The sequence below is a fragment of the Carettochelys insculpta genome, chromosome 31, assembly GCF_033958435.1.
Source record: "Carettochelys insculpta isolate YL-2023 chromosome 31, ASM3395843v1, whole genome shotgun sequence".
Taxonomy (NCBI): Eukaryota; Metazoa; Chordata; order Testudines; family Carettochelyidae; genus Carettochelys; species Carettochelys insculpta.
This window is the reverse complement of record NC_134167.1, coordinates 9,600,057-9,624,443: the sequence shown is the minus strand read 5'-3', so window position 1 is coordinate 9,624,443 and position 24,387 is coordinate 9,600,057. Positions and strand designations below refer to the sequence as shown.

General features: G+C 48.7%; 1 protein-coding gene across 1 annotated transcript; it reads left to right on the top strand.

The window, feature by feature from the left end:
* The first annotated feature begins 2,015 nt into the window (after positions 1-2,015).
* Positions 2,016-23,505, top strand: PLAT (plasminogen activator, tissue type). Its single transcript, XM_074981875.1, has 14 exons — positions 2,016-2,149; positions 8,981-9,082; positions 9,939-9,978; positions 10,663-10,794; positions 14,055-14,168; positions 14,947-15,121; positions 16,364-16,455; positions 16,763-16,937; positions 17,284-17,369; positions 17,758-17,953; positions 19,201-19,337; positions 19,413-19,553; positions 21,374-21,522; positions 22,343-23,505. Exons 2-14 carry the CDS (start codon positions 9,020-9,022, stop codon positions 22,499-22,501), a joined length of 1,659 nt encoding a protein of 552 aa, XP_074837976.1. The 5' UTR covers positions 2,016-2,149; positions 8,981-9,019; the 3' UTR covers positions 22,502-23,505.
* The last annotated feature ends 882 nt before the right edge of the window (positions 23,506-24,387 follow it).

The following is a 24,387-nucleotide window of genomic DNA, read 5'->3' as shown; positions in this document are numbered from 1 at the left end:
GAGATAAGCCTTGCTCCCTCAATTTCTGTGGATCCATAATCCCCCCTCTGCTGCACCCTTGTTTTATATACTCATGTCATTAGTGTTTACTGGTGCAGGAGATGAGACTAGATGATTTAATTATTCCTGCTGGGTTCTGGCCTTAAATTGTGTAACTGGCTCTTTTCTCTATTTTGCTAGAACTGAACTCATCAGGGCAGCCGTTCCTGCTCCAAGCACTCCCCTGGGGTTTCTATAAAGCATTACAAACACCCGGGTCTTCCCCCTCCACACCCATCACTGACAGCAAACCAGCCAAGGGCAAATTCCTTCCAATTAAGGTACCTGGCCTGGTGTGGAGCAGAGGCTGTAGTTCATTCTGCATCCAGCTATTTCAGCCAGACCCTCCCCACGCCAATCTCCCCCCGGAATCAGAAGTCAGGGAGAGGAGGGTTCTTTGTGGTCTTGATTAGTTCTTCTGCCCAATTGCTCCTCCTGAGGGATAAGGCAGTTTTGTTCCCTAGGGGAATTTCTGAAAGGCTTTAAATGGTGTTAGATTGTTGGCAGGGCTGTCCCAGGGCAGGGTCTGGGAACCACCCCCTCGTGCCCCAGATGTGGGGCCCTGAGCAACCCCCATGATGCAGATCCCATCCCTTCCCTGCTCCACAGACCCCCAGACCCATGGCCCCTCCTTCCCTTCAACCAGCCTGGCTGGGAATTACCTGGGGTAGGTGGTGGAACCAGCCTCCCTTCCCCCCACCAGCCTGCTGAGCGGAGGCCTCCAAACCGCTGGTGGAGAAGAGGAGCTAATCAGGCCAGGAGGATGTGGAGCAGGCTGCTGCTTACACTGCATGATGAGTCGGGGTGGCCAGGCGGAGATGAGCTCCTGCCACCATTGCCACCACCTTCCCCAGGTAATCCTCCCTCCTCCCATCCATAGGACAGCTGGTGTGGCCACCACGGGGGCCCCAAAAGTGTGGGACCTGGGGCAGCCTCATCCTATGGATGGGTCAGCTGTGGTGGTTGGTTCTAAGGATCAGAGTTCACAGTCTTAGGTGGACTCATATAATGAAAAATTAATTTAACTGATTTGTCCTTAAATTGCTATTCCCAGTCCCCCCAGACACTCTCAAGCAGAGCTGTCCTTATGACTTCAGGTGAGCTACACAGCCTGTTCTCTCCCTCCACACTGCAGAGGTGAGCAGCAACTCTTCAGGGCTGGGGGGCTGTGCACAGGGCTGTGGGGGCAGGAGCAGGACAGGGAGGCTAGTGAGGGAAGAGCTGCAAGGGGGAGTGCTGCAACCTACCAGAGCTGTCAGTTGGGAGATGCAGCAGGGGGCCAGATTTGACATGTCTAATACAGTACCTGGCTGTGTTTGCAGTCAGGGATTTTGTGGAGGCCCTTATCTCCCTCACACCCTGCTCTGCCCTGTCCTCTCCCCCCTCACTGCTCTGTGGTCTCCGGCTGCCAGGACAGATTTTGTTCCACCCACAAAAGCAGGTCTCCTTTGTAGTGATGTAAATAGGCACCGCTCAGAGATGGACTGCTGGGACACTACACCCCTGAACTATGTGATCTGTGGGTTTAGCGTAGGAAGTTGCTTGGAAGCCCAACGTGGCCTTTTGCTAAGGTTTGCACATCACTGGCTAAGAGGATGGCCAAAGAAATAATGAGCTTTTCTATCTTGGGGGGCCTTGTCTGAGTGATTCTCTCCCCGTGCTGGAAACCATGATGAAGGCTTTCTTTGTGAGGGGCACTTGTTATCTGATCTGGGCCTGGCTCTCCAAAAGGGTCAAAGGAAAAAGCAATGATACCAAGAGAGCAGCTGTGGAGTCACCGGCTGCTTTCTGATCAGGACCATGAATAATCCTGATTGGATGAGAGCCAGGATGTCTTTACTGACTTCATCAGGCACTTCCTCCCCCTCATCTTTGGAAAAAACTAGCCCAGCCCATCCTGACTTCATCACAGCACAGCCACGGCTGTGTATCTTTTCCTCCGGGTGAAAAAAGTCCCACCCACCCCCCTGTAAAGTCTCCACCTCCTGGACTGGCATTTTAAGGAGGACACTGGAGCTGTTGGAGAGCTCAGAGCTTAGACATATTCCAAGCACATCCAGGCTGCACTGAAAGGAAACCATCAGCAGAATACAGAAGAGGAGAAGTGAAGGTATGTGTCATTCTGCACCTGTCTCTGTGCAGATTTTCCCCTCCCCCAAATAGCTTAGCACTGCAGTCAGAGAAGAGCAGGGATAAGTAAGGTCGCACTCCTGATGCTCATTAATTAAACAGGAACGTGCAACTTGATAGGCGGTGCTTTGGAATGTGGCATCTCCCTTAGTTGTTTCTTTGCAGCCTCTGGGGAGCATTGTGAAGTTGGAGAGAGAGGGGGCTTCCCAGTTCTCCCCTTGTTAACACAAGCAGGAGGAAATGGAGCAGCTAAGGGACTGTTGGTCCCAGCACAGCACTGCACTTGGGCAGGGCCCCCTGCACAGAGTGAAAGAAAAGAATACTGCCAAGAAAAAGAACAGCTGTAACAAATCTTCCCATAGCAACTAGAGACTCAGCGTGCCGGCTGTGGAATTACCCTTTGTCCTGTTTGGGAGAGGGACTGCAATGGAGTCAGACTGCATGGTTCTCGTCAGGGTTCCTGTCTTCGTAGGGATGATGGAAAGGCTGCAGAGGGCTCTCTAGGCTCCTTCCTCTTCCCAAATGCAACCGACGCTCTAGCAAAACAAACCAGCAGTCAGGTAGCACTTTAAAGACTAATAAGACAATTTATTAGGTGATGAGCTTGCATGGGGCAGACCCGCTTCTTCAGATCTGGAAATAGCTTTAGCCAATCTTCAGAACAATTGCCAAAGGGGAAATCAGGCTTCCAAGGTGTCAAGGGAGGGCATATTTCTGAGATATTGAAGAGAATGGCATACAATAGAAATATCAGTGCCATGGCTCTGTAGGGGGACAGACAGGATGAAATACTAAGAAATCGGGCACCACACAGATCAGTACAGAATGGGGCACTACAACCCCTCTCAGCAGGCAGCAGAGGGGAGAGAAAGCCAGTGAGGCTCAGAGCTTTATGCTCCTGTGATCACAGCTATACAGCTTAGAGACGTGTCAGTGTAACCCGCACACCTACTGGGTGTGGGTCACTGTCCCAGGCAGTGGCACCTCGACCACTTACACAGCGAAAGAATGCGTCTCCTTTACAGCCTGAGCTGAGAGCCAGCTGGCTTTTAGCTCACACTGTAGAGCTACACGCCCAGGTTCAAGTCTGTCTGTTGGCAGTTACGCCTGCACAAATGGCAAACGTACCCCAGCCCAAATTCAGAGCCAAGACAATGGGCTCGAATAAGAAGATTACAGAACTGGGCATGAAGACTCCTGACTTTTAATCTCTGACGGACTGCTGGCATGACCTTGGCTGAGTCACCCTGCCTCCGTGGGTCTACCTTTCCCCACCTTCAGAGTGGGAGAGACACTAATTTACCTATTGCCAAGGAGAGTTGTGATGCTTAAATCACTAACATTGAAGATGTGAAGTTGCGAGTATGCCTGTGTCTGAGGTGTCTGCCATGCTGTTTCTGGATCAGTGAGGAGTTACGTACTACTAACTCACTCCAGAACTGCTCCCCAGCTTTGTTTAGCACAAGGCATCATTGGGTATTTGCACCAGCATCCAGGTCTGTGGTTCTGGGGGTGGCATGAAGCAGATACAATTAGTTACATGCTCCCCAGCTCACGGGGTGTTGGGCAGTGGTTTGCACTTGGGAAGGTTGTGTCTACACTACACTGTATCTGGGAGTGAGTGAGCTGCCCAGTCTGGATTCACTGACTCATACTAAAATAGCTGTGTAGACACTATGGCTTGGGTTTTAGCTTGGGCTCTGAATCCTGATGGAGGGGAGAAGAGGTCACTTGAGAGCCCAAGCTGTCTAAACAACTATATTTAGAATGTTGGCATGAACCTTGTTACCACATCTGCGGGCCCAGGCTGGAGGCTTGCTCACAGATGCAGTGAAGACATGCCCTGAAAGTGTAGCCCTTTAACCTCTGCACTGACTCCAACTGCAACAGGTCTAACTAGGCCCTTGGCAGCTAGGCAAAAAAAAACAAAAAAAAAACACTACAGCTAGAAGGTCTCTGCTTCTCTCTCTGTAAACATTCTCGTATGTGCAGAAATCCATGGGCTTTGCTAGAAAGGGCTTATCGTTCAGAATGCTGATTGGGCAAGGCACAGCCGAGGGCAGGCATAAAACTAACTACATACATCTGGCAAACGTCAGCCATCAGCCTTCCAAGCACACTGGACATCAGATCTGCTCCAGTAACAGATCAGGGACTAGGCGCTCATCTCTGTACTGGAGAGATGCTGACCCGAGAGGAACAGTAAGGGTTATTGGAATAAAAGGAACCAGATGACAGCCATAAGATACAGGAAGCATCATCTGATACAAAGAAAATTCAAGGATGCGGGCTGCTGGCTGTGTGACTCCCCAGGAGAGATTCAGGTGCCTCCCAGACAATCAGCAGCATGTGTTTCTATGGGTAATGCACATCTGCACGTGCCATAGTGTGCATAACATTAATTCTGCCCATGGATGGGAAAAAATTAGCAGGAACACTGACTGCCACTCAGCACTGCTAGAGTGTACAGGAAACAAAAGTGTCTTTAAAATCTGACTAAAAAGCTAAATGTGACTGAGGCACAATTTGTTTTATATTTAATTCTTACTTTAAGCAGCTCTGGTGTTTTTAAACGGAGGATTCTCCTTTCATACCAGTCTCCAAGATTTTAATATAAAACTTATCAGGATATAAAAATATCTGTTTCCCTTCCCCCCACCCCAATAACAAACTCCATTTCCACCTGATTCTACCCAGCTGGCCTCCTGCCAGGTGACACTCCGGGTTAGCTCCAGTACTTTGTTCTGCTACAGGAAATTTGGACTTGGCCACGGCTGGCTTATTCCAGGGAATCCTTATTTCCTCAGAAGGAAGGGGTCAGACATTCTCTTCCACAGACAGATACTGGCTGGAGGATTATGTCAGAGATTCTTCTTTAAGAGGAGTAAAATCTATTTTCTTTTAATGAAGTTTCAGCTCAAAGAACCTGCATTCTCAGGTGCAGCTTTAAGAGGAAGTGCAGCCTTGCTCTGGCTGGCAAGAGTGACATTGGTGCGATATACTGCAGCATCTGCAAGAATTCAAGGAAGTCATAGCATAGCCCTGCTTTCGGGCAGTGGTCTGAGGACTTCTGGGTAATAAACAGGCACTCAATTTGATCAACAAGCTTGTGATTTTAGGGTAAGAAAGACTGAGCTGCTAGTTTCTACACTGTTCTTGAGGACGTCAGAGGCTTATGTCACATTTAGAGTTTACATTCCTGAGCATCACTGCCTGATTGGAAAATATTTCTGCGCTTCTTTTTTTTTTAATGCTGCAAACACTTGGTGAAATTCACTAGCCTGTGTTATGCCGGATCATAAGGAGCTTAACATCCCTGGCTCATAAATGTGGAGTGCTGTTTAGGGCTATTTTGCTCCGAGTGGACTCCCTGTGAACTGTATATTAACGCTGATCTACCTTCCTCGATAACGTAACCTCTGTTGTGCCACCTGTCCTCAACATCCATTTGGAGACCTTTTCTTATCTCAGCATGATGCCTGCTGAGACAAGTCAGGTTTATTACAAATTCTTGAATGCAGCAGCATTTCTCTAAAAATAAGACTAATTTACCCCTCTAGTTGTTAAACGCATGCGCTGAAGATCAGGTTTTGCAGGATATTGCTTATAGAGGAAGGCCTCGCCATTTGCAGGGGTTAGGTGGCAGAGAAAGGCGCGAATGGTGAAAACCGGGAATACCAGGAGAGAGTGTGTGTAGGTCTGTTTTATTGCCTGCTGTTTAACAGTCAACAAGCAAGGTTAACTTCAAAGCAGTAAATAACAACCAAACTAGAACACAAAGATAACTTAATCAGTACTAAAAGTCAACTTCAACCTTAACAGTTCTTTGAACTGAGTGTCTGGAAATCATTGTTCCCCGAGGAGGGAAGGGTTAATAGGGGTGGGTTCACCAAGGAACATTTGTGATGGGAAGCTGCTTAGTCTTGCCATACAGTGTAGCTAGTGAGGCCACAGTGTGACCACTTGCCAGCTTATCCAGTAATTTGACTTTTCTGGCTTATCATCACCAGTTTTCCCTTCTTGGCCTGTTGACCACAGTCTATATCACTCACTTTTGGGTGCCATGATTGAAGCTGGCTGTTCCTTTAGTGGTCTTAATGTGGTTGTGAGGGAGCTCGGAGAAAGGGTGAGCAGGCTGAATCATGTGCTTGGGACGGCGCAGCTCGATGAACCATGAATAAGTGGAACTGTGAACCATGAATGGCAAGAGCTTCCTGTCTCGCCTTGGTTCCCTCATCTCCTATTATTGCTACAAAGTTACTAAGACAACTGAAGGGAAGTATTTGCAGGGAATGGTCACAAAGATGAAAGTAGTGCTAAGAGACCAGGTTGCTCTGCCCCTGTGGAGAAGAGACCTCCTTAAAGGGCCCCTCACCCTGTGCTTCTTATTCCAGGGTGTTCTGCTTGGGCTAGGGTAAGAACCAGAGGTGGAAAAAGTACCCTAAAAGTTACTTGAGTAAGAGTGCAGCTGCTTTCCCTTCTAGATACTTGAATATAATTTAGATGTGGTGTGTGTGTGGTTTTCTAGAGGGACACTGGTAACTTGTACTTAAGTACATCCCCCACAACCTCCCCAAGCAGCTGCACTTTTACTCAAATAGCTTTTTGGCACTTTTTCCACCTCCGGTAAGAACTGTGCCTGTGTCCACAGAGGGCAGAAATAGCTGTTATTGGTGTGGTCTGGAGAATTTTACATTTAAAGATGCTTGAGTTTGCTCAGGATGGAAGTTGTGTGATAACTTGTTATAATTTGATAGATGTGGGGTGCTCATGGGAGTTCTCTCCTGCCTCCAGCAAGCACCTCAAACCTCTAAGTCACCCTCTGCTAGAATGAAGGAAGCTGGCCTGTCTCTCCTGTGTTTCTGAGCAGACTGGGGGAGGGGATACTGGGAGAGATGGCAGAGAAGCCACAGCAGAGTAGAGCTAGAGAGGTCAGAGCTCATGTTGCTGCTATTAAGTCTGTCACTGAAGGAGGCTGAAAATGCTGCTTGGTAGAGAGGCAGGGAACACACAAGATTACTGAGCTCGGAGTCTGGGTTTTCCTGCTGCGAAGAATAATGATCAGGGCAGCTCTCAGGAATTCACTACCAGAAAGAAAGATGACAGGGGAAGGAGAGAAGGAAATTAATGTATTCATTGCAGTAGAGGGATGCAGGCAGAGGTCTAAGCCCATTCTTCTCTCAATCAGATGCGTAATGAACTGTGCAGAAACAGACTGTTTCCCAAGGTTACTGCTGTGGGGGACAGAAGATGTAAAGATTTCTCATAAGGGCTGGGTTGGACCTTTGTCTAAGGGAGATTAAAGGCCATGAGAGGCTGTTTTGACTACAGGGAAGTGAGTCAAGGAGAGAAATGCCAGCTTGAACAAGCGGGATGCAGTGCCAGACCACAAATTAGTATCCTAGCCAACTAACCTACTTTCAACAGCCTGCAAGAGGGGCAGGGAGACAGTGGATATGAAGTTCAGCTCATATAGGGGGTGGAGAGTAAAATACTGAAAAACAGATCTGTTGCTTTAAATTCATTAGCGCTCTCCATTCCCCTCAGGCACCTAGTAGGCCCTTCAGCCTTTTCCTCACCTTGCGTTAAGTGACCCACCAGCAGGCAGCATTGAGTGAGTGCATGGGAGGTCGGGGGAGTGATAAGGATGGGAGTGGTCATGCTTCTGAGTCCATACAAAAAATGTACTAATTCCACCGGCGAGCTCTCTCACACAGCCTTGGGACTTGCTACAGACCAGGGGTCAGCAACCTCTAGCACCTTGTGGCACACTTTAGTACTTGTTATAATTTCACAGCACACCCAACACCTCTAATCCCATCCCCCTCCTCCTCCCCAGAGCCAGGCACCGCCATCTCCCCACTGTAACCCAACCCCTCAGTCCTCCCCAGTCTAACTTGATGCCAGTGACTCACCAGAACTGCTGCCCCAGCCCCAGAGCTGCCTCCATTGCTGCCCCAGAGCTGCTGCCACCACCACACACTTCTCCCGCCAAGCAGTGCACAGAGTGAAGGATGGCAATTCCAGTGCATGGCCCTGAGGCACACTAAGTGCCTCTTTGTGAGTGTGCCACAGCCCCCCCGATTGTGGAGCACTGCTTTAGACTGCCACTATCAAGATCATGCTCGGCGCAGGCATCCCTTGGGCCCTGAGAGCCGACCATCTAACCTAGAGGCTCCTCCTCGTTCAGATGCTCCTTTTAGGCTTCTCTTGAGCAGATATATTCTGTCTTATTAGACGAATCTGGGAGTCACAGCTTCTTTGGCATGAGTCCAGAGCTCTCTGCAGCCTCTGAGCGCTCTTGGATTCCCACTGCCTGTGGAGAAGAGAGTTGGACCTGCCTCTTGCCCTTGTCATCCCCCAAGTAATGCCAGACAGGCACTGCTTAGGGCCAAACCTTGGAACTTTGCTTCTGCCTTTACTATGGGAGGTGACCACGCTTGAAGTGGCCTGGAGAAAATGGCGGCAGGGGGATCAGTCAGTCATAACTTGGGAGCAACAGCAGCTTTACTCTCAGGTCTGCAACCCCTGGATACCCTTCTCTGCTCCTCCCTCTTGCCCACCCATCGCGACTTTAAGAGGTGGGAGGTGTCTGGTTCCAGACTGCCAGGGGCCCTTCCACGTTACACCAAGGCTCTTAGACTCTCAAACTAAAAGCAAAGCCAACTCCAGGATAGAGCCATTCCCTGAAAGCCCCCTTCCCTCTGGAAATTAATGGGAGCTGTGTGGGTGAAAGCCCTTGTTTGCTTTGGCATCAGCCTCAGCTCACCCTGCACGCTCCTTGCTCACCTTTTCTCTTTGGTCTTTTTAGATTTTGAGGTTTGAAGAACGCTCTGGAATAAAACAGAGAATGGAAGGGAAACTCCTGTGTCCCTACTTGGTGATGATAGCCATCACCACTCTGCAGTGCCAGGTAAGAGAACAATAAGCTCTCTGGGAGATCCCTGGTAGGTCCTAGCCTGAAAAGGGGCAGAGTTAGAGTTCTAGAAGTCGGAGACAGAATCGCCTTAAAAGGGTCTCAAAGTTCAGCTCTGGGTCCTGGCTGCAATTGTTCTCTGCACTGCATTATCCTCGGCAGTTTTGATTGTATCAAGAAGTGGGCCTCTTCTAGCAAATGTCCACAGCCAGATACCTTTCACTGTTAGCAAAAGCTCCTGCATATTCAACTTTTGCTTGATTTCCCCCACATCAGTCCAACTCATACTGTCCTGTCCTCATTTACAGCTGAGTCTTTGAATTTATGCCGAGGGTTCCCATACCCCAGGCCTCACAACCTCAGACCCAGAATTCTAATATTCTTAGCTTAGTCTTTCCTCATTAGCAAGCCGCTCTGCTATTCACCCATTTGTGCTGCTTCATGTTGCTTGGAACCAGTTTAAAGAGCTTCTCTTTGTCAAAATATTTGTGTTCCATATAATTTAATGGAAACATTTGGTTTTCCCTCCTGGGCTTGATGTTCATGTCTGGCATTTATACAGAAGTAGAGCAGGGTGGGAGCACATGTAAATTTGGTGCAACTGGAAGAATCCTTAATGTGAAGTCCCATGTGCATGCACTAGTTTGCGTCAGGTCCTTCCCATCCTGGACTGTTATAGCTGCGTATCAGGCATGCCCACAGTACCAGAAATGCCACACTGGGAAGGGTGGGAGTGCGTGTCAGAACTCTCCTGCCTCGTGTGGCCTGGGAAAGGAATCCAGATTTTGGGAGCACTCGATCATTTAATCTCGAAGACAGCAGCCACTCGAACTTCCTCTTTCTCTGCTTGCAGGAGCTCCGTGTGCGCCTCAGACGGGGAGCCAGATCGAAACGTAAGGAGGGAAGACAACACCCATTCTAACTCAGGCTGGGCAAGACAAAGCAGGCTTGTGCTGAGGAAGTGAAACGAGGGCCAGGCTTGTGTTCCGACTGTGCACATTCGCACAGGCTGTGCTGACGGATTTAGCCAGGAAAGCTATGGGGAACACGCCAGCATGTGGTACAGTAGGGTCTCAACTTTCGCAAACCTAAGGTTCACGAATTCAAGTATTTGTGAGCCGCCATGAGCAGCCGCTTCCTGGTGCTCTGGGGTGAAGAGCACCATCAGATGCTGCTTCCCAGGCCTCCAGGCAGCTGCTGCTTCCCCTAGGTCCCCGGGCAGGAGCACTGGCATCCACGGCATCCCTGGGGCTCTGAACCCCCCATATATGTGAAATTCAACATTCGCAGGGTTCTCAACACGGAATCCCTCGTGAATGTTGAGCCCCTACCGTAATATCTTACACAATTCAGAAAACGAGGAAGATCTCCCCCTGTCCTGCACACACTCACACACATGGGGGCTGGTGGAGCACAGAATTCTACAGTCAGCAGGGAGAGGGACACTGCAGCTCTGGCCTGGGAAGGGAGGAGAGGGGAGATTCCTGCTGTTCAGGGTGGGGAGCGGAGCAGAGCCTCTATGGTCAGGCAGCCCTGTTTGCCTGATACTCAGAACAGTTTCCCATCTCCAATTGCAGCCACTTGCACTGACCAGCCATCCCAACAGATTTACCAGCAGAGAGAGACCTGGCTACGCCTGGCAAGAGGCAGAGTAGAATACTGCGCGTGTGACAATGGCTGGAGCTGGTGCCACAGCGTGCCTGTCAGACGTGAGTACGGAGCAGCTGCTGGGAAGGGAAAGGGGAACACCAGCACTTCCAGCGTTCAGCCCTCTTAGGCAGAAGGGGGAACTCCGATGCTTGGGCACAGACAAGCTGGGGCTTACATGGACACACTAGGATGTCTCTACTCATTGAGAAGAAGGAACAAGAGTGCAGACTTGGCCAGAGGGTGAGTGGGGAAGATGGAGGAAATGGGTCCTGGGGGTGAGTACAAGCTGCACCAGAGGCAGGAAAAAGGGCACATCAGGCCACATGCCAGAGGGGAATAGGCAGTAAGGGGGCAGACTGGGGAGGTCACGGATCATCAAGTTTATGGCCAAAAGGGATCAACAGATCATCTAGTCCAACCTGTAAAGCACAGATAGCAATGCCCTCCAGCACTTGCAGTTAGAGCAGAGTGCTCCACCCAGAGGAGAATACACTGTTACATGCCATGGCGGGAGAACAAGAGGAACCAAAGTAGCTCCGGCCCCTGCAGTGGCAGAGAAATAATTAAGTCAGACACCCCCACGTAATCCTGGCAAGTGACCCATGCTCAGAGGAAAGCCAAAAAACCTAAGTTTCCAGCTAGACTGTTGGTGGGAGGGGATTCCTTTCCATCCAAGACCCAGTGCATGCAAGCAGGAGCCAGCCAGTCTAGCAGATATGAAGACTGGGTGGTGCCACCTCAGAGCCCTGGCTCATTCTGTTCATGGTCCTTCCCTTGCTGTAGAAAAGGGGATTTAAAAAAATGGGGATGGGGGAGAGTGGGGAGTCTCTTCCTGACCCCGTGCAGTTGCCAGCTGAAATATGAGGTTCTAGGAATGCAAGACAAACTGGAATTGAGCCCCCAGACTCTGCACCTTGCCCCTTCCTTCACAACCAACCCCACGCAAGGCCATCGCTAGGGGCTGCAGAACTCAGGACAGCTCCCCAGCAGAACCCAGGCCCTGCTCCCATCCTGTCTCTGCTGTGCCCTCTTCCCCGCCCACCCCTCACCCCTGGGTGACGCTGGGAGTGGGCTGGGGCCAGGTCACTCCACTTCCCAATACCACCAGTGAGTGCAGGCCCAGGCCCAGCCCCTGCTAGCCTCCTAGGCTACCACTGGCCCTGTGCTTCCATGTACCCGCAAAGTGCAGGGCCCAGGGCAGTTGCCCCACTTCATCCTATGGATGGAATGTCTCTAACCCCATCAGACTCAGAAATTTGTCCAACTCTCTGCTACAACTAAGTAAGTCGTTTGCCCCATAACTCCTGTTGGCAGGCTTGTCCAGAACCACATCCTTCAGATGGTTAGGAACAATCTAATTTCCCACTCTTCTTTGTTCATGACTGGTTTATATCTATTTGTTTATGTGCCCTTTACCTGAGAGGGGGAAGAGCTATTTAAAGTAATTAGTCACCCCCTTTTTGATATTTTTGTGCAGAATAATCACAGCCCCTTTTCGCCTTCTTTTTGCTAAACAAATCAAGTCCTTCTAGTCTCCTAAGACAGGCCTCCATTCCCCTGATCATCCTCGTAGCTCTTCTCTGCATCAGTTCCAGTTTGAATTCATCTTTCTTGAACATGGATGACCAGCATAGTTACACAGTGCGCCAAACAAGGTCTTACAAGGATAACTTGTACAATGGCATTAGTACTTTTCTCTATTGAAAATTCCTTGCTTGATACAGCCTTGGACTGAATTAGCCTTTTTCCACAGCTGCATCCTCCTGGCAGACCATAGTCATCCTGTGAGGGTCCCCCATGCCCAGGTCTCGCTCCTCAGCTGCCATCTCCAACTGACGAGCTCCCAGCTCGTAGCAGAAATTCTTTCCAGATCTGCTTACTTTGTGCAGTTGAATTTCATCCCATTTGCATCACTCCAGGGTCTTCAAGATCATCCAGATCTTTCAGCATATTCTGATCCTCCTCGCAATACAAACTTGGGAAGAAGGATCATCAGTAAATTTCCTTAATACATGCCCAAGTTTTGTGCCAAGGTTACTAATGAAAGTATTGAATAAGATGCATCTCTAGACCAATCCTGGAGGAATTCCACTGGTCACTCCCTTGATACGATAATTCACCCACTGCCTTCTCCCCATTAGCCCATTCCTTAGCCACTACCTTACAATGCTTGTACTGTACTGATCCCCATCTTCCCTGATTTAACTCAGTTTCCCATGCAGCACCTTGTCAAACAATGTACTGAAGTACAAGTATATTACATTTATTGCACTTCCCTTACCTAAAAAAAATCAGTTAGTTTTTCAAAGGAGGAAATCAGGTTAGTTTGGCATAACCTACCTTTGGTAAAACCATCTTACATTACATCCCTTTTACGGTGCCCCCTGAATGTAATTTATTCTTTCCTTCACAATTTGTTCTCCAGTCTTGCATACTAATGAGGTCAGAATAACAATCACTTTTCTTCCCCCTTCCTTAAATATAAGAACACTTGAATCTCCTTAATCCGGGTGTCTGTGGCCCAGAAACACCCAAGGTACGGACCCCTGCATGCCAGAAGCGCCATAATCATAATAAAACCAAAAGTTTAAATACAGTGCAACTGCAAAAAAAGTACACATACATGTGTATATTGTACTGCCCAGCATCAATTTAACTTGTAAACATGAGCAATAGCAGAGCACTGTACTGTACGACTAGTGGTTTTCTGCTTCATTACCTATATATGATAATGAAAGCAAAATAACAGCTTAATCACAGTAAATCTGATCTATTTTATGACATGTTGCATATGTGCAGCCATCTATAATGGTTTGTACAAAACAAAAAGGTTTTGGAATAGGCCTTGTTTACCCTTCATTATGGCAAACACCCATGGTGTGGAAAATTCCATAATCCGGCAGAGCCCATTTCCCAAGGTTGCCAGATTAAACAGGTTCAAGGGTATGATGTTAAGTATTCTCTATCATATGGCACTATCCCCAAAGAGAGAGATTCATTCAAAATCCTGGCTACTAGATTAGAAGTCTCATGTGCCCATTCTTTCCATGTTCTGGGATGGAAATTAGCGGGTCCCCCCCCAGTATGAGCACACTAACCTATTTAAGTTTTCCTTTCACCTCAAATGTAATTTCTAGGCACTCACTTCCATCAGCTGAACTGAATTTATTCACGTTCCATAGCAGCACCCTTCGTGAAAACTAAAGCAAAGTATTTATTTACTTTTGGGGCCATACCTGTTTCTCAGGCAGGGAGATGGTCATGGCTGCCTGCTGACATGGAATCTAACGAGGTTTACTCGCTTGCATTTGCTTGACAGGCTGTGCTGACCAGAAGTGTTACAATGGGGGTCAGTGTAAACAGGCACTCTATTCCCCTCAGCTCTTCATCTGCCAGTGCCATCAAGGCTTCTCGGGGAAGCAGTGTGAAATAGGTGAGTGCGTGTGCAGTGAGCCCAGCTGCACATGGCTGGGGGAATTGGAAGGGTTTGGCTACACAGAGCTGTGGGAAGAGCTACTCACAGGTTGCTGCAGAGTAGAGCTCTGCTATCTCTATTTATTGCAAAGATAATACTACAGGGGATCTTAGGCTGCATCTGGGGCAAGGGTCTGAAACCTGTGGCTCTGGAGCCACATGCAGCTCTTTAAGGACTTCTTCTTGGCTCCCCACACTATAATTGCAAAGTAAAACAGCCCCTCCTGATTATTTTCAGTATTTTGGTGAACATCTAAAAGCCCAACGACAAACAATTCATGTCTAAATAGCAAACGAGATATCCCAAAACGTTGGATAGCTCCCCCTTTAATATGTGCAGTGTGTTGTGAGATAGGTGTGTATGCTGTTCTTAAGTAGGGGTTAGACAGAGTCTGGTTTAACTTTACTAATTTAGGACCGTCTCATATTCACAGGCATCGTGGCTCTTAAATTATTGATTTTTTTTTTTAACCAAATTCAAAAAAAAAAAAAAAGGCTCTTCTTGCTCTTTTCGTTGCCAACCCCTGCTCTGGGGGAGGACACCTGTGCTGGTGACCTGACCGCAGAAAAACACTGCCTAGCCTCAGGCCTGAAGACCGCCTATTACACTTGGGGGTCTGACCCATTGTGGCATATAGGACTAGTGGTTCTGGTACCTCTCTCAGAAGCTATGGGGAGGGAAGCGGAATCCACATGGGACCAGTTTGAAGGTACTGTTTTGCTTTCCTGTTGCGCAGATACCGAAGCCACATGTTACGAGGATGTGGGAGTAACGTACAGGGGGACGTGGAGCGTGACAGAGAGTGGGAGCGAGTGCTTAAATTGGAATATCAGCGCCTTGGCTCAGAAAAAGTACAATGGACGAAGAGCAGATGCTGCTCAACTGGGACTTGGCAATCACAACTATTGCAGGTGAGAGGCAGGGCACAGAGGGATCCAGGCTCTAAAGAGCTGCCATTGTAGGGAAGGTGTGGTACTTTGTATATGCAGTGGGGAGTATCAGTGCATGGGATGGAGGAGGGCTGTTTGCAGTGTAAGGGACCTGTCACGGGGTCATTGTCCCCTTTAAGAGGAAGCAGTGTCCAATGCAGCTACGATTGGTCAGCTGCCTCCCAAAAGGGTTTAAGAGAAGGCAATTGAGCCTACAAGCCGCAGGAGAGAGTTGCCTGAGAACAGGAGGAGACAGATGGAGCAGCAGGGGAAAACATAAAGCAGAGAAGGGACTGTGAGTTGCCAGCAATAAGTGCAGAGCTAAACTGTTGATAGGGTTCTGTAGCTCGTCCTCATCTTCCCAAGTTGCAGAAAGTCTTGTGAAGAAGAAATCCCTCCGAATGAGAAGAACCAGCATGGTCAGTGCAAGCTGGGCTCAGAAGCAAGAGGCTGTGGAGGTAGGGTAGCTCACAGGAGTAGGGGCAGCACTTGCTAGTGATGGGGTGAGCGGGAGTGTAACTGTGGGGATGGGAGACCTGATGTAGGACCACAGGAGAACACTTGTGGGAGAGAAGTGACTCTTGGCACTGGCAGGTGGTGGCCTGTAGCTGCTTGGAAGGAACTGGGACAGAGAGGCTCATGGTTCTCAGGTGGGTTACTTGGCATGGGACTGAAAAGCTGCTGTCACCTTGTTTTACTTTGGGGATTTTGGAGGAACCATGCTCTGTACAAGGGATGTGCCGACTGTGGCCATTCACATGAACAAAAGGATTTGAGTTTGGAGCTAAGTCGCTCAGACTTTGCATGTGCAGATGAAGGAGAAACTAAAAGATCACACCTGATCAGTTGAGGCTGCCCATGATCACGTTTCCTCGTAACAGTGCTATGAAGATGACTTTGTGATAAGGAGTCAGGGCATTCCTTCTTTCCTGGGGGCTACATTCTGGGGGATTTCACTCTGCTTCAAGCTGTATGTGTAATCACATCCTTGCCTCTATACCTGAAACCCCTTTCCAGAGCCAATCTACCTAGCTAGCACCTGCCTCTCCACACCCTCCTCAGAACACCCCCAGCCCTACAGCTCTCTGCATGTAAACAGCTTTGCACATGTGCAATCTACAACCAACTCTCCATTCCTCCTGCCATCCCCATAACAACCCTAGACTGCAAGAGCTGGATTTGGTGTTTAACTCTGTACCAATGCAACATCACCATCTCTCTCAGGAACCCAGATGAGGACTCCAAGCCATGGTGCCATGTCTACAAAGGGGGACAGTACTCCTGGGAATACTGCAGTACACCTGCTTGCTTAAAAGGTATGTGCAGGGCCAGAAAGGATACCCACTGCAGAGACTAGATTTTAGTGGTTCCCTGGGCTTGCAGACATTTCCATATGCTGCAGCATTGAGGTGCTCACATCAAACTACATGTAAATGACTAACCCCTCTGGCTGAAAAGGCAACTGACTTCAGCAGCCTTACTGATGTTGTGGTGATTATTAGCGAGAGGAGATCTTGGAAAAGGAGGCAACAATTCATGCACTATATAAACCACAGAGGTGGTGAGGCTGGGACCAATCAGCAGCTGGTATGAATTGGTTAACCTGCAGATTTTTTGTTGCAGGAGGAAAGGAGGACTGCTTTTCCGGGAGAGGCACAGAGTACCGCGGCCGCCACAGCACCACCAGCTCTGGTGCGACCTGTCTGAGATGGGACTCCAAAATCATTGCCAACAAATTCTACACGGCTCAGAAGTCCAATGCCCAACATCTGGGGCTTGGGAGTCACAATTTCTGCCGGTACGTAGGGAGTTACTTCACATATCCTACAAGGAACTTCCCTTCCCTGTTATCCCAAAGGTGCAGCTCTGACCCGTTGCGTGAATTAGGACATAGCGACACAGCACTGCAGGGAATGTGCTGCCTGGCCACAGAATGATTGTCTGTGATGTCACTCCCAGTATGCAGTGACCCCATAGTACAGCTCAGGCGTCCTCCAATGGACGCTCAAGAGGTGGCCATGTCCCTGAGTTACATTGGAAGGATACAGATAGTTCTTGTGAAACAGAGCTTTTTCCACTGGCCTCTCTACCAGCCCAATGGGAGTCTGAGCAGCTGAAACATCCTCCTCTTCTGTGTGTTCCAGAAACCCTGACAATGACTCGAGGCCCTGGTGCCACGTGCTGGAGGCAGGCCGTGCGAAGTGGGAATACTGCGACGTGCCTGTCTGCTGTAAGGGCCGCCCTCACTCTCCTCTGTCTTCTCTTTCCTGGACTCCCCACTGCTTGGCTCCTTGCCGCTGTCCTGCTCAGGCCCCTTTCTGTAAGGTGAAGGCTGGACTGCAGTTGTGGCAGGGCAATCTGTGGCTCTCACGCAGGTGTGTCTTTCAGACTAGCAAGGGAGGCAGTGCAATGGAAGGCAGAAGCAGGGCTTCCTGGCTCTCTCTTCTGTCGCTGTGTGACAGGCGTTCAGAGGGGCAAGAGAAATCAGGTTGACAGCAGCTTGTGTCCAGGGCTGTTGCAGCAGGTGCCAAGCAGGGGATGGGTTTTTAACCCGTGAGAGGGGGAGAGCAGAACAAGGGCCATAGCAGAATGGCTGTGTCTGTGTTTGTCATCCCCAGCCACCTGTGGCCTACGACAGCCCAAAGGAGCCCAGTTCCGAATTAAAGGTGGCCTCTATGCAGACATCACCTCCCACCCATGGCAGGCCGCCATTTATACCAGGTATCGTCGCGTGACCGGGGAGCATTTCCTGTGTGGAGGAATCCTGATCAGCTCCTGCTGGGTCCTGTCAGCTGCCCACTGTTTCCAGGAGAGGTAAGAGCAGAGAGCCATCAGTGCCTCTGATGCCGGAACTAGATACTGGACCTCCCTGTTGCAGCAATGGGAGGCAAAGGAGATCCCATGCACTTCCATGGGAGACACTGAACCAGGGCGGAAGTTGCCCCATGTGCAGGGAGTCCAAGTAACCGTGCCCTTCAGAACCACCAGCTCTCTGCATTACTTCCCCAGCTGAGGAATAAGCTCCTTCTCCCCAGCAGCACCCTTGGGGATGCAGACCTGCTCAACCAGACACATAGGTCCCCTGCTAGCAGTGGTGCAGCTAGCAGGGCACTCTCCTGCATCAGGAGCATAGGGCAGAAAGGTTAAGCTGTGCTCTTGGGCTAGGCCGACTGTACTGAAGAACTACAGTGTAGGAAGAGTGGGGATTGATCTCTGCAACTGCTTGACTCTCATTCCCTGTGAACAGTAACAGAGAGGTAGCTGTGTTAGCCTGTATTCTAACAAAAGAAACCAACAGTCCCGTGGCACTTTAAAGACTATCATAAAATCATAGAATACTGGGACTGGAAGGGACCTCGAGAGGTCATCAAGTCCAGTCCCCTGCCCTCATATCTGAATTTTAAAAACCCACGAAAGCTCATCGCCTAATAAATTATTTTGTTAGTCTTTAAAGTGCTACATGACTGCTGGTTTGTTTCATTCCCTGGGGGTTAGCCTTGCATCTGTGAAGCGAGGCTCAAATCTGGGGGATTAAGAGGGATGCTGCAGAAGATGTTTTCTGCAGAAAATTAACTACACAGCCTTGGGGACGCCTAACCCATTGTACATGGCCCTATCTGGAACCTAGCAGGCTACTCTAGTTACTCAGTTTAAGAAAGGATTCTCTGTTTGTTCTGAGAGAGCGTACGAAGATAGCCTATGGGGTGATCAGAAGTCCTAGGGAAAACAGATGGTCAGGATGAACATGGATGACAGTCTGTGGGACATAAGCTAGCTCAAGGAGACTAAGAATGAATCTGGTCAATGAGAACTGAGCTTGGCGCAGTTCGAGTCATTGGGCAGAATTTCAGGGGAGAGAAGGGCTTTTCCACTATATGCAATAGCCTGTGCTATGAGGGAGAGAGGGATGCCACTGACTATAAAGCCAAACTGACTGGCTCTTTAAGGAGTAATAATGCTACATGAGAGAATGCTGAGCTCACACAGGACAGCTGAGCCCTTCAAAGGATGGGTCCCTGGAGCTGAAGCTAGTATATTCTCAAAATTCTTTCATTGTCCAGGCCTAGTGTCAACCGGCTAAAGATTGTGCTGGGCAGGACGTATCGAATGATCCCTCAGGAGAATGAGCAACAGTTCCAAGTGGAGAAATACATCCTGCATAGCAAATTTGACCCAGACATTTATGACAATGATATCGGTAAGAACTTTTCTAGCCACATATTCAGAAGCTGGGCCAGCAGCCCAAGCCTGTTCTCATGCATTTTCTTTTCAGCTCTGTTACAGCTGAAGTCTGAGTCAGAAGAGTGTGCCAGTGAAACAGACACTGTCCGCCCCGCCTGCCTCCCAGAGCCAGGACTTCGGCTGCCTGACTGGACAGAATGCGAGATCTCTGGCTACGGCAAGCACGATGAATGTAAGGAGGTGATGCACTCTGTGTAAGGGATTCCTCCACGGCGCTCCTGTTCCTCACCTCCTGTTTTAAAGAACCATGTGAGCCCTGAACACTGTAATTGAGTATTACAGAGCCCACACACCTGAGGCCAAATTCTGCTCTCCCCTGAATTTTACCTGTACCACTCTAGTGAGCTCAGATCACACGAGTTACAAGCCTCCCTCGTGTGAAGCATACAACCAGCGGCAAGTATCTCAGGATGTACAAATCTCAAGCCCAACCAATAAGCGAGATGGACAGTGAAAGCCTTAACTCTGCATGTTCTTGTCTCAGTTTACATGTAGAAAGAGGTTCCCTGTCAGGGATTACTGCTCAGTTGCAGATAGCATGACATACTAGAATAAAGTGGTGCTATCTGTAGGATGGCTAATAAGAGAACAGAAACAAGAGAAACAGTCATAGGAACAGATGTTTAGAGGCTAACTAAACCACAGCTAGATTCTTTCTAAGTGTTTATTCATCTAGATGGGCAAATAGTTGGCTGATAGGAACAAGCTGTCTTACCGCCATCTTCTTTCTCTCCCCTGGCTCCTTCCTATTACCTGTTAGTCCTACTCTTGTGTCTTGTCTCTTAAATGGCATGCCCTCTAAAGTAAGGGCAGACTGCTTGTGTACAATCCAGTGTACTGGAGCCCAGAACATGATGAGGGCTTCTCTTTGCTGATGCCGGTATTTGAGTCTCCAAGCATATATCAGTGTACTTTTAAGAGTTAACGGACAACGTGAAGGAAGCGAATCCTTAAAAAAACCTCCTTTGGTGAAACTTAATTTCAAACATTTTTTTTTTCTGGGAAAAAAACAAAACAAAACAAAAATACTTGCCAGAAACTATTCTGCCAAGTTGCAGCCCAATGCAGTTTAAAAGGCTGTGATATTAACACCCCCCGCCCAAAGCAACAGCTTTATCCTTTGAGTTCAGAAGGGTTCAGCAGAGCCATAATACGTTCCTATCTAGTTACACAGTTATGTATGATCAAGCCTGCCTGTATACACACAGTCCATCTGGTTTCCATTCCATTAAGTCTAATCCCTAACCCTTTTCGAAGAACTCAGTTTTCCCCTCCTCCCACCAATCCTTAACATTACACAGTTAACAAACCATTCTTCCAGACAAAAGCTTTGCCTGATTTGTCTTTTTTTTTTCCTCCTGCCCAAGAGGACCACTGGAGATTATTTGCAGCTTGCTTGTGACCTTGGAAGGCTATTAACCAATGTCACTTAGGACACTGAAGCCAGTGGAGAGAAGCCGTATTCCATTTCCACTAGATCTGAAGTAGTTTCCAAATGCCCCAAAACCCCCCTCTGTTTTAAAAGCGACTCAAACAAGCAGAGACTTGAGATTTTTCTGTACCTGCCACTTTAGAAACTTTGCTCTCACTGTTTAAAGGTCTGGAATGGGACTTGAAAAAGCCCAGATGCACCTGGGGCAGCAGAACTGGGTGGAGGCAGAGGGGTGGTAGTTGCTCCAGTAATAGAAAATGTGAGGGCTTGGCCCTTGCATAAACTCTTCTGTGTATGTGGGGAGGGGACAGCAGGACCCACAGGGACTGAAGCTGCTGCCATGGGGCCAAGGACTGGGATCTGAACTGATTGGAGTGGGGGTTTCATATCTGCTCCCATGCCAGGGCCCTCCTCCCAGCCTGAAGCCAGATTTACCTTCTCCCAGACTGCACTGTCAGTACCTCCCCTCTGCCCCCTTCCTATTCCTTCATCTATCCAGTTACAAGAAACTCCTGCTCCCCTCCCCTCCCCTCAACCAAATACATCCACTTCTCTTGCAGTTTCTCCTTTCTACTCGGAGCGGCTGAAGGAAGGGCATGTCAGACTGTTTCCAGCTAGTCGCTGCACATCACAGCACCTGAGAAACAAGACAGTCACTGAGAACATGCTGTGTGCGGGAGACACCCGGCAACTGGATGATGCCTGCAAGGTAAACTCACCTCTGTGTCTAAATGTCTCCTCCAGCAAGCAGCCACTAACAAAGTAGTGTGCTCCCATGAAGCAGAGCAAATGCAGCCCTGCATCAGCCTATGGCAGGCTCTGGAGCACGATTGTCTTGGTGATGCTGCAAGCTTCTCAGCAGAGACCACATTTAACCAAAACAAACCTAGGACAATGGGCATTGAAAACCCAAACTACAGGAAATGTTACCGATAACTGTGCAGGAAACCACACCTGGTGCAGGTTTCCTGTAACTTTCCTTTACAGAAACACAACATGAGGTGTTCACAGGGGATATCTGTGATAGGACAGGGCACTGTCCCACACAAGTCAGAATGGAATAAGAGGAAAATATGGTCCTGCAGCATGAGAACTAGGAGTGGAAACAGTCAAAGGTCCTGAAACAAAACCCTAAATAGCAGCATCCATATTTCCCTAGTGAGCATGTTCTCTATGTGCCACAGCATTACAATGCCACCATTCTACGGTTTGGAAGAAAAAGAAGAGAACTGACCAGATTCTCCTAGGATTATTGTACTTAAGGATTGCTCATATAAGTTTCAGGCTCTGATTTGTATAGGGCAGATCACACTCTTTCCCTAGTTTTGCAGGGAGGTGTAGGGTGTTATCCTAGTAAACAGAGCCCTATTTTTCAGAGAGCACTCATTGACTGTACCGTGGCACTTTTAAAGATCAGGCCCCACCCGAAGACTACATGGAGCAGGACACGTCTATGGAGGATCTAAACTGAGTCCAGTCAGAGTAAAGAAAGTGAATTAACCTCTTACTAACCTGCCTTCTCCTTGTAGGGGGACTCCGGAGGGCCTCTGGTCTGTGTGAAGGATAATCATATGCACTTGATTGGAATCATCAGCTGGGGAATAGGCTGTGGACAGAAAGACACACCTGGCATCTATACAAATGTGACTCATTACCTTGATTGGATTCAAGACAACACGAAGGCATGAAGGAGGAAAATGCATCACTCTAGGCTTTGGCCATCTTGCCCCCACCTCTCCCTTACAGGAGGTACTAAGAACACTGACAGGAGTTGCTGTGGGAACAGATGCCCACTGATCGCTCGCCTGTAAGGAGCAGGTACACAGCAGAGGGAGGAGGGGCATCCACTTTTTAGGTACTCTCTCCCCCCGTCCCCTTTAGAGAGTAGGAGACTGGGTTTGATTTCCTTTGCACCAGATCATATAAGCACATGAAAAGTAAATTTTACCCCACAAGGAATCCCCCTCCCAAAGACTAACAGAGGAGTATGTGCAGCCCACAGCTGAAGGGGGAGTGCACAGATGGCAAAAAGGGCACAAGTCTCATTCTGGAAGCTATCTTCTCTCAGAGAGGGCAAGATTATGACACTTGCACTATACTCCCAAGTGTGCGCAGAGAAACCGGTCTGTAGATGCCCTGTAGGGCTTGGACCTCATTCCAGACCCAAGGGTATGGGCTGCTGCTCAACTGCACTCTGACCTCCATATTTTCTTAAAACAAAAATAGACTGAGGCTAGCCCCAGCTCCCCAAGGTGGCCTCCAAACACTAGAAAGAGGTGTGCAGAGTGGAAGGTTCTGTCTTTGTAGCCCAGGATGGAATCCCCTGAGTTTTGTGATCCCAGATGAAACAGCAGGTGAGCACACACAGAAAATTTTGCATGTGATAAGAGGATGTCCTACCATCAGCCTGGTTCCACGCAGAGGGAGTCCTAAACTAAGTGAGCACTTTGCCTGATGACAGTTTCACAAGGTCCAAACAGGCTGTGAATTCATCCACTTGCTTGGAACAACTGTCTAACCTGACACTTGTCTCCTGCAGCATTTTGAAATATTTTTATACTATGTAGATATTTAAACTTCCCTGTATTTTATTTTATTTCTTTTTATGACAGCAGAATTCCTACCACTGTACTACTTTACTGACAAGCCTAGGCTTATCCCTAGGAATATTAAACTACATCGGTCTTCTGAATCCAGTTGTGTTTCACTGACTGGTTTTATATGAATAATGACTTAAGACGTAAAGACTGATTAGCACTACAAAAAAGTCAAATGTTATTCTGGGATGCCGTAATAGGCATAGGAAGTGATTGTACCACTCTGATCAGCATGCTTGAGGCTGGGTCTTACTGGTTATGATTAACCAAGAGGGGCAGGGCAGGGGGTTGTTCCAGCTCCGTCAGGCCACTGCAGGTGAGGGGCACTCTAGCACAGCCAGAGCAGTTCCCATCTGTGGTGGCCCTGGGGAGGGAGGAGACAGCTGGGGTGGTCCCCTTGCTGTGGACAGGGGCTGCTCCCATTGGGCTGCCACCCCCCCCGCCACATGGTGATTCTGGGCTGGGCCACTGCACAGAGGGGCTGCTCCAGCTATGCTGGAGTGTCCCCCATCTACAGCCACACCATGGGCAGAGATGCTCCGGCAACGCCTGAGGAACTTCTATCCGCAGAAGGGGTGCCACTCCATCCCAGTTGGGCAGGAGCAGCCACCCCAGCCACTCTGTCCCAGCCCCATTTAATAAATTAAGTGGTTAAACCTAACAGTAAATTGGTAAACTAATTAAATATGATTTCATATCCCTAGATAAAGTCACAGCTGAAGCACTGGGCATCACGCTAAGCAAGATTTGAAACTAGAGTCCAGAGGACAGCAACAAATATGCTAAAAGTTTTAATAAACATAGTATTTGATAAATAACAAGCAGTCCTCTGGCACCTCAGAGTTTAATAAATTGATTAGGTCAGTAAAACTCACGGTCTCAGATTAAAAATTGGGGTGGAAAAACAGATTCCAGCACTGGCTTTACCAACTACGTACAAAATTGCCATAAAAAAGATGGAAATAATTGATCTACCG

Bases quoted from the DNA above. Each gene is read 5' to 3' on its own strand.
- PLAT (XM_074981875.1), top strand. From the start codon at position 9,020: ATGGAAGGGAAACTCCTGTGTCCCTACTTGGTGATGATAGCCATCACC. The intron at 9,979-10,662 runs GTAAGGAGGGAA...CTCCAATTGCAG, and splicing joins ACGGGGAGCCAGATCGAAAC to CCACTTGCACTGACCAGCCA. The intron at 19,338-19,412 runs GTAAGAACTTTT...TTTTCTTTTCAG, and splicing joins CATTTATGACAATGATATCG to CTCTGTTACAGCTGAAGTCT.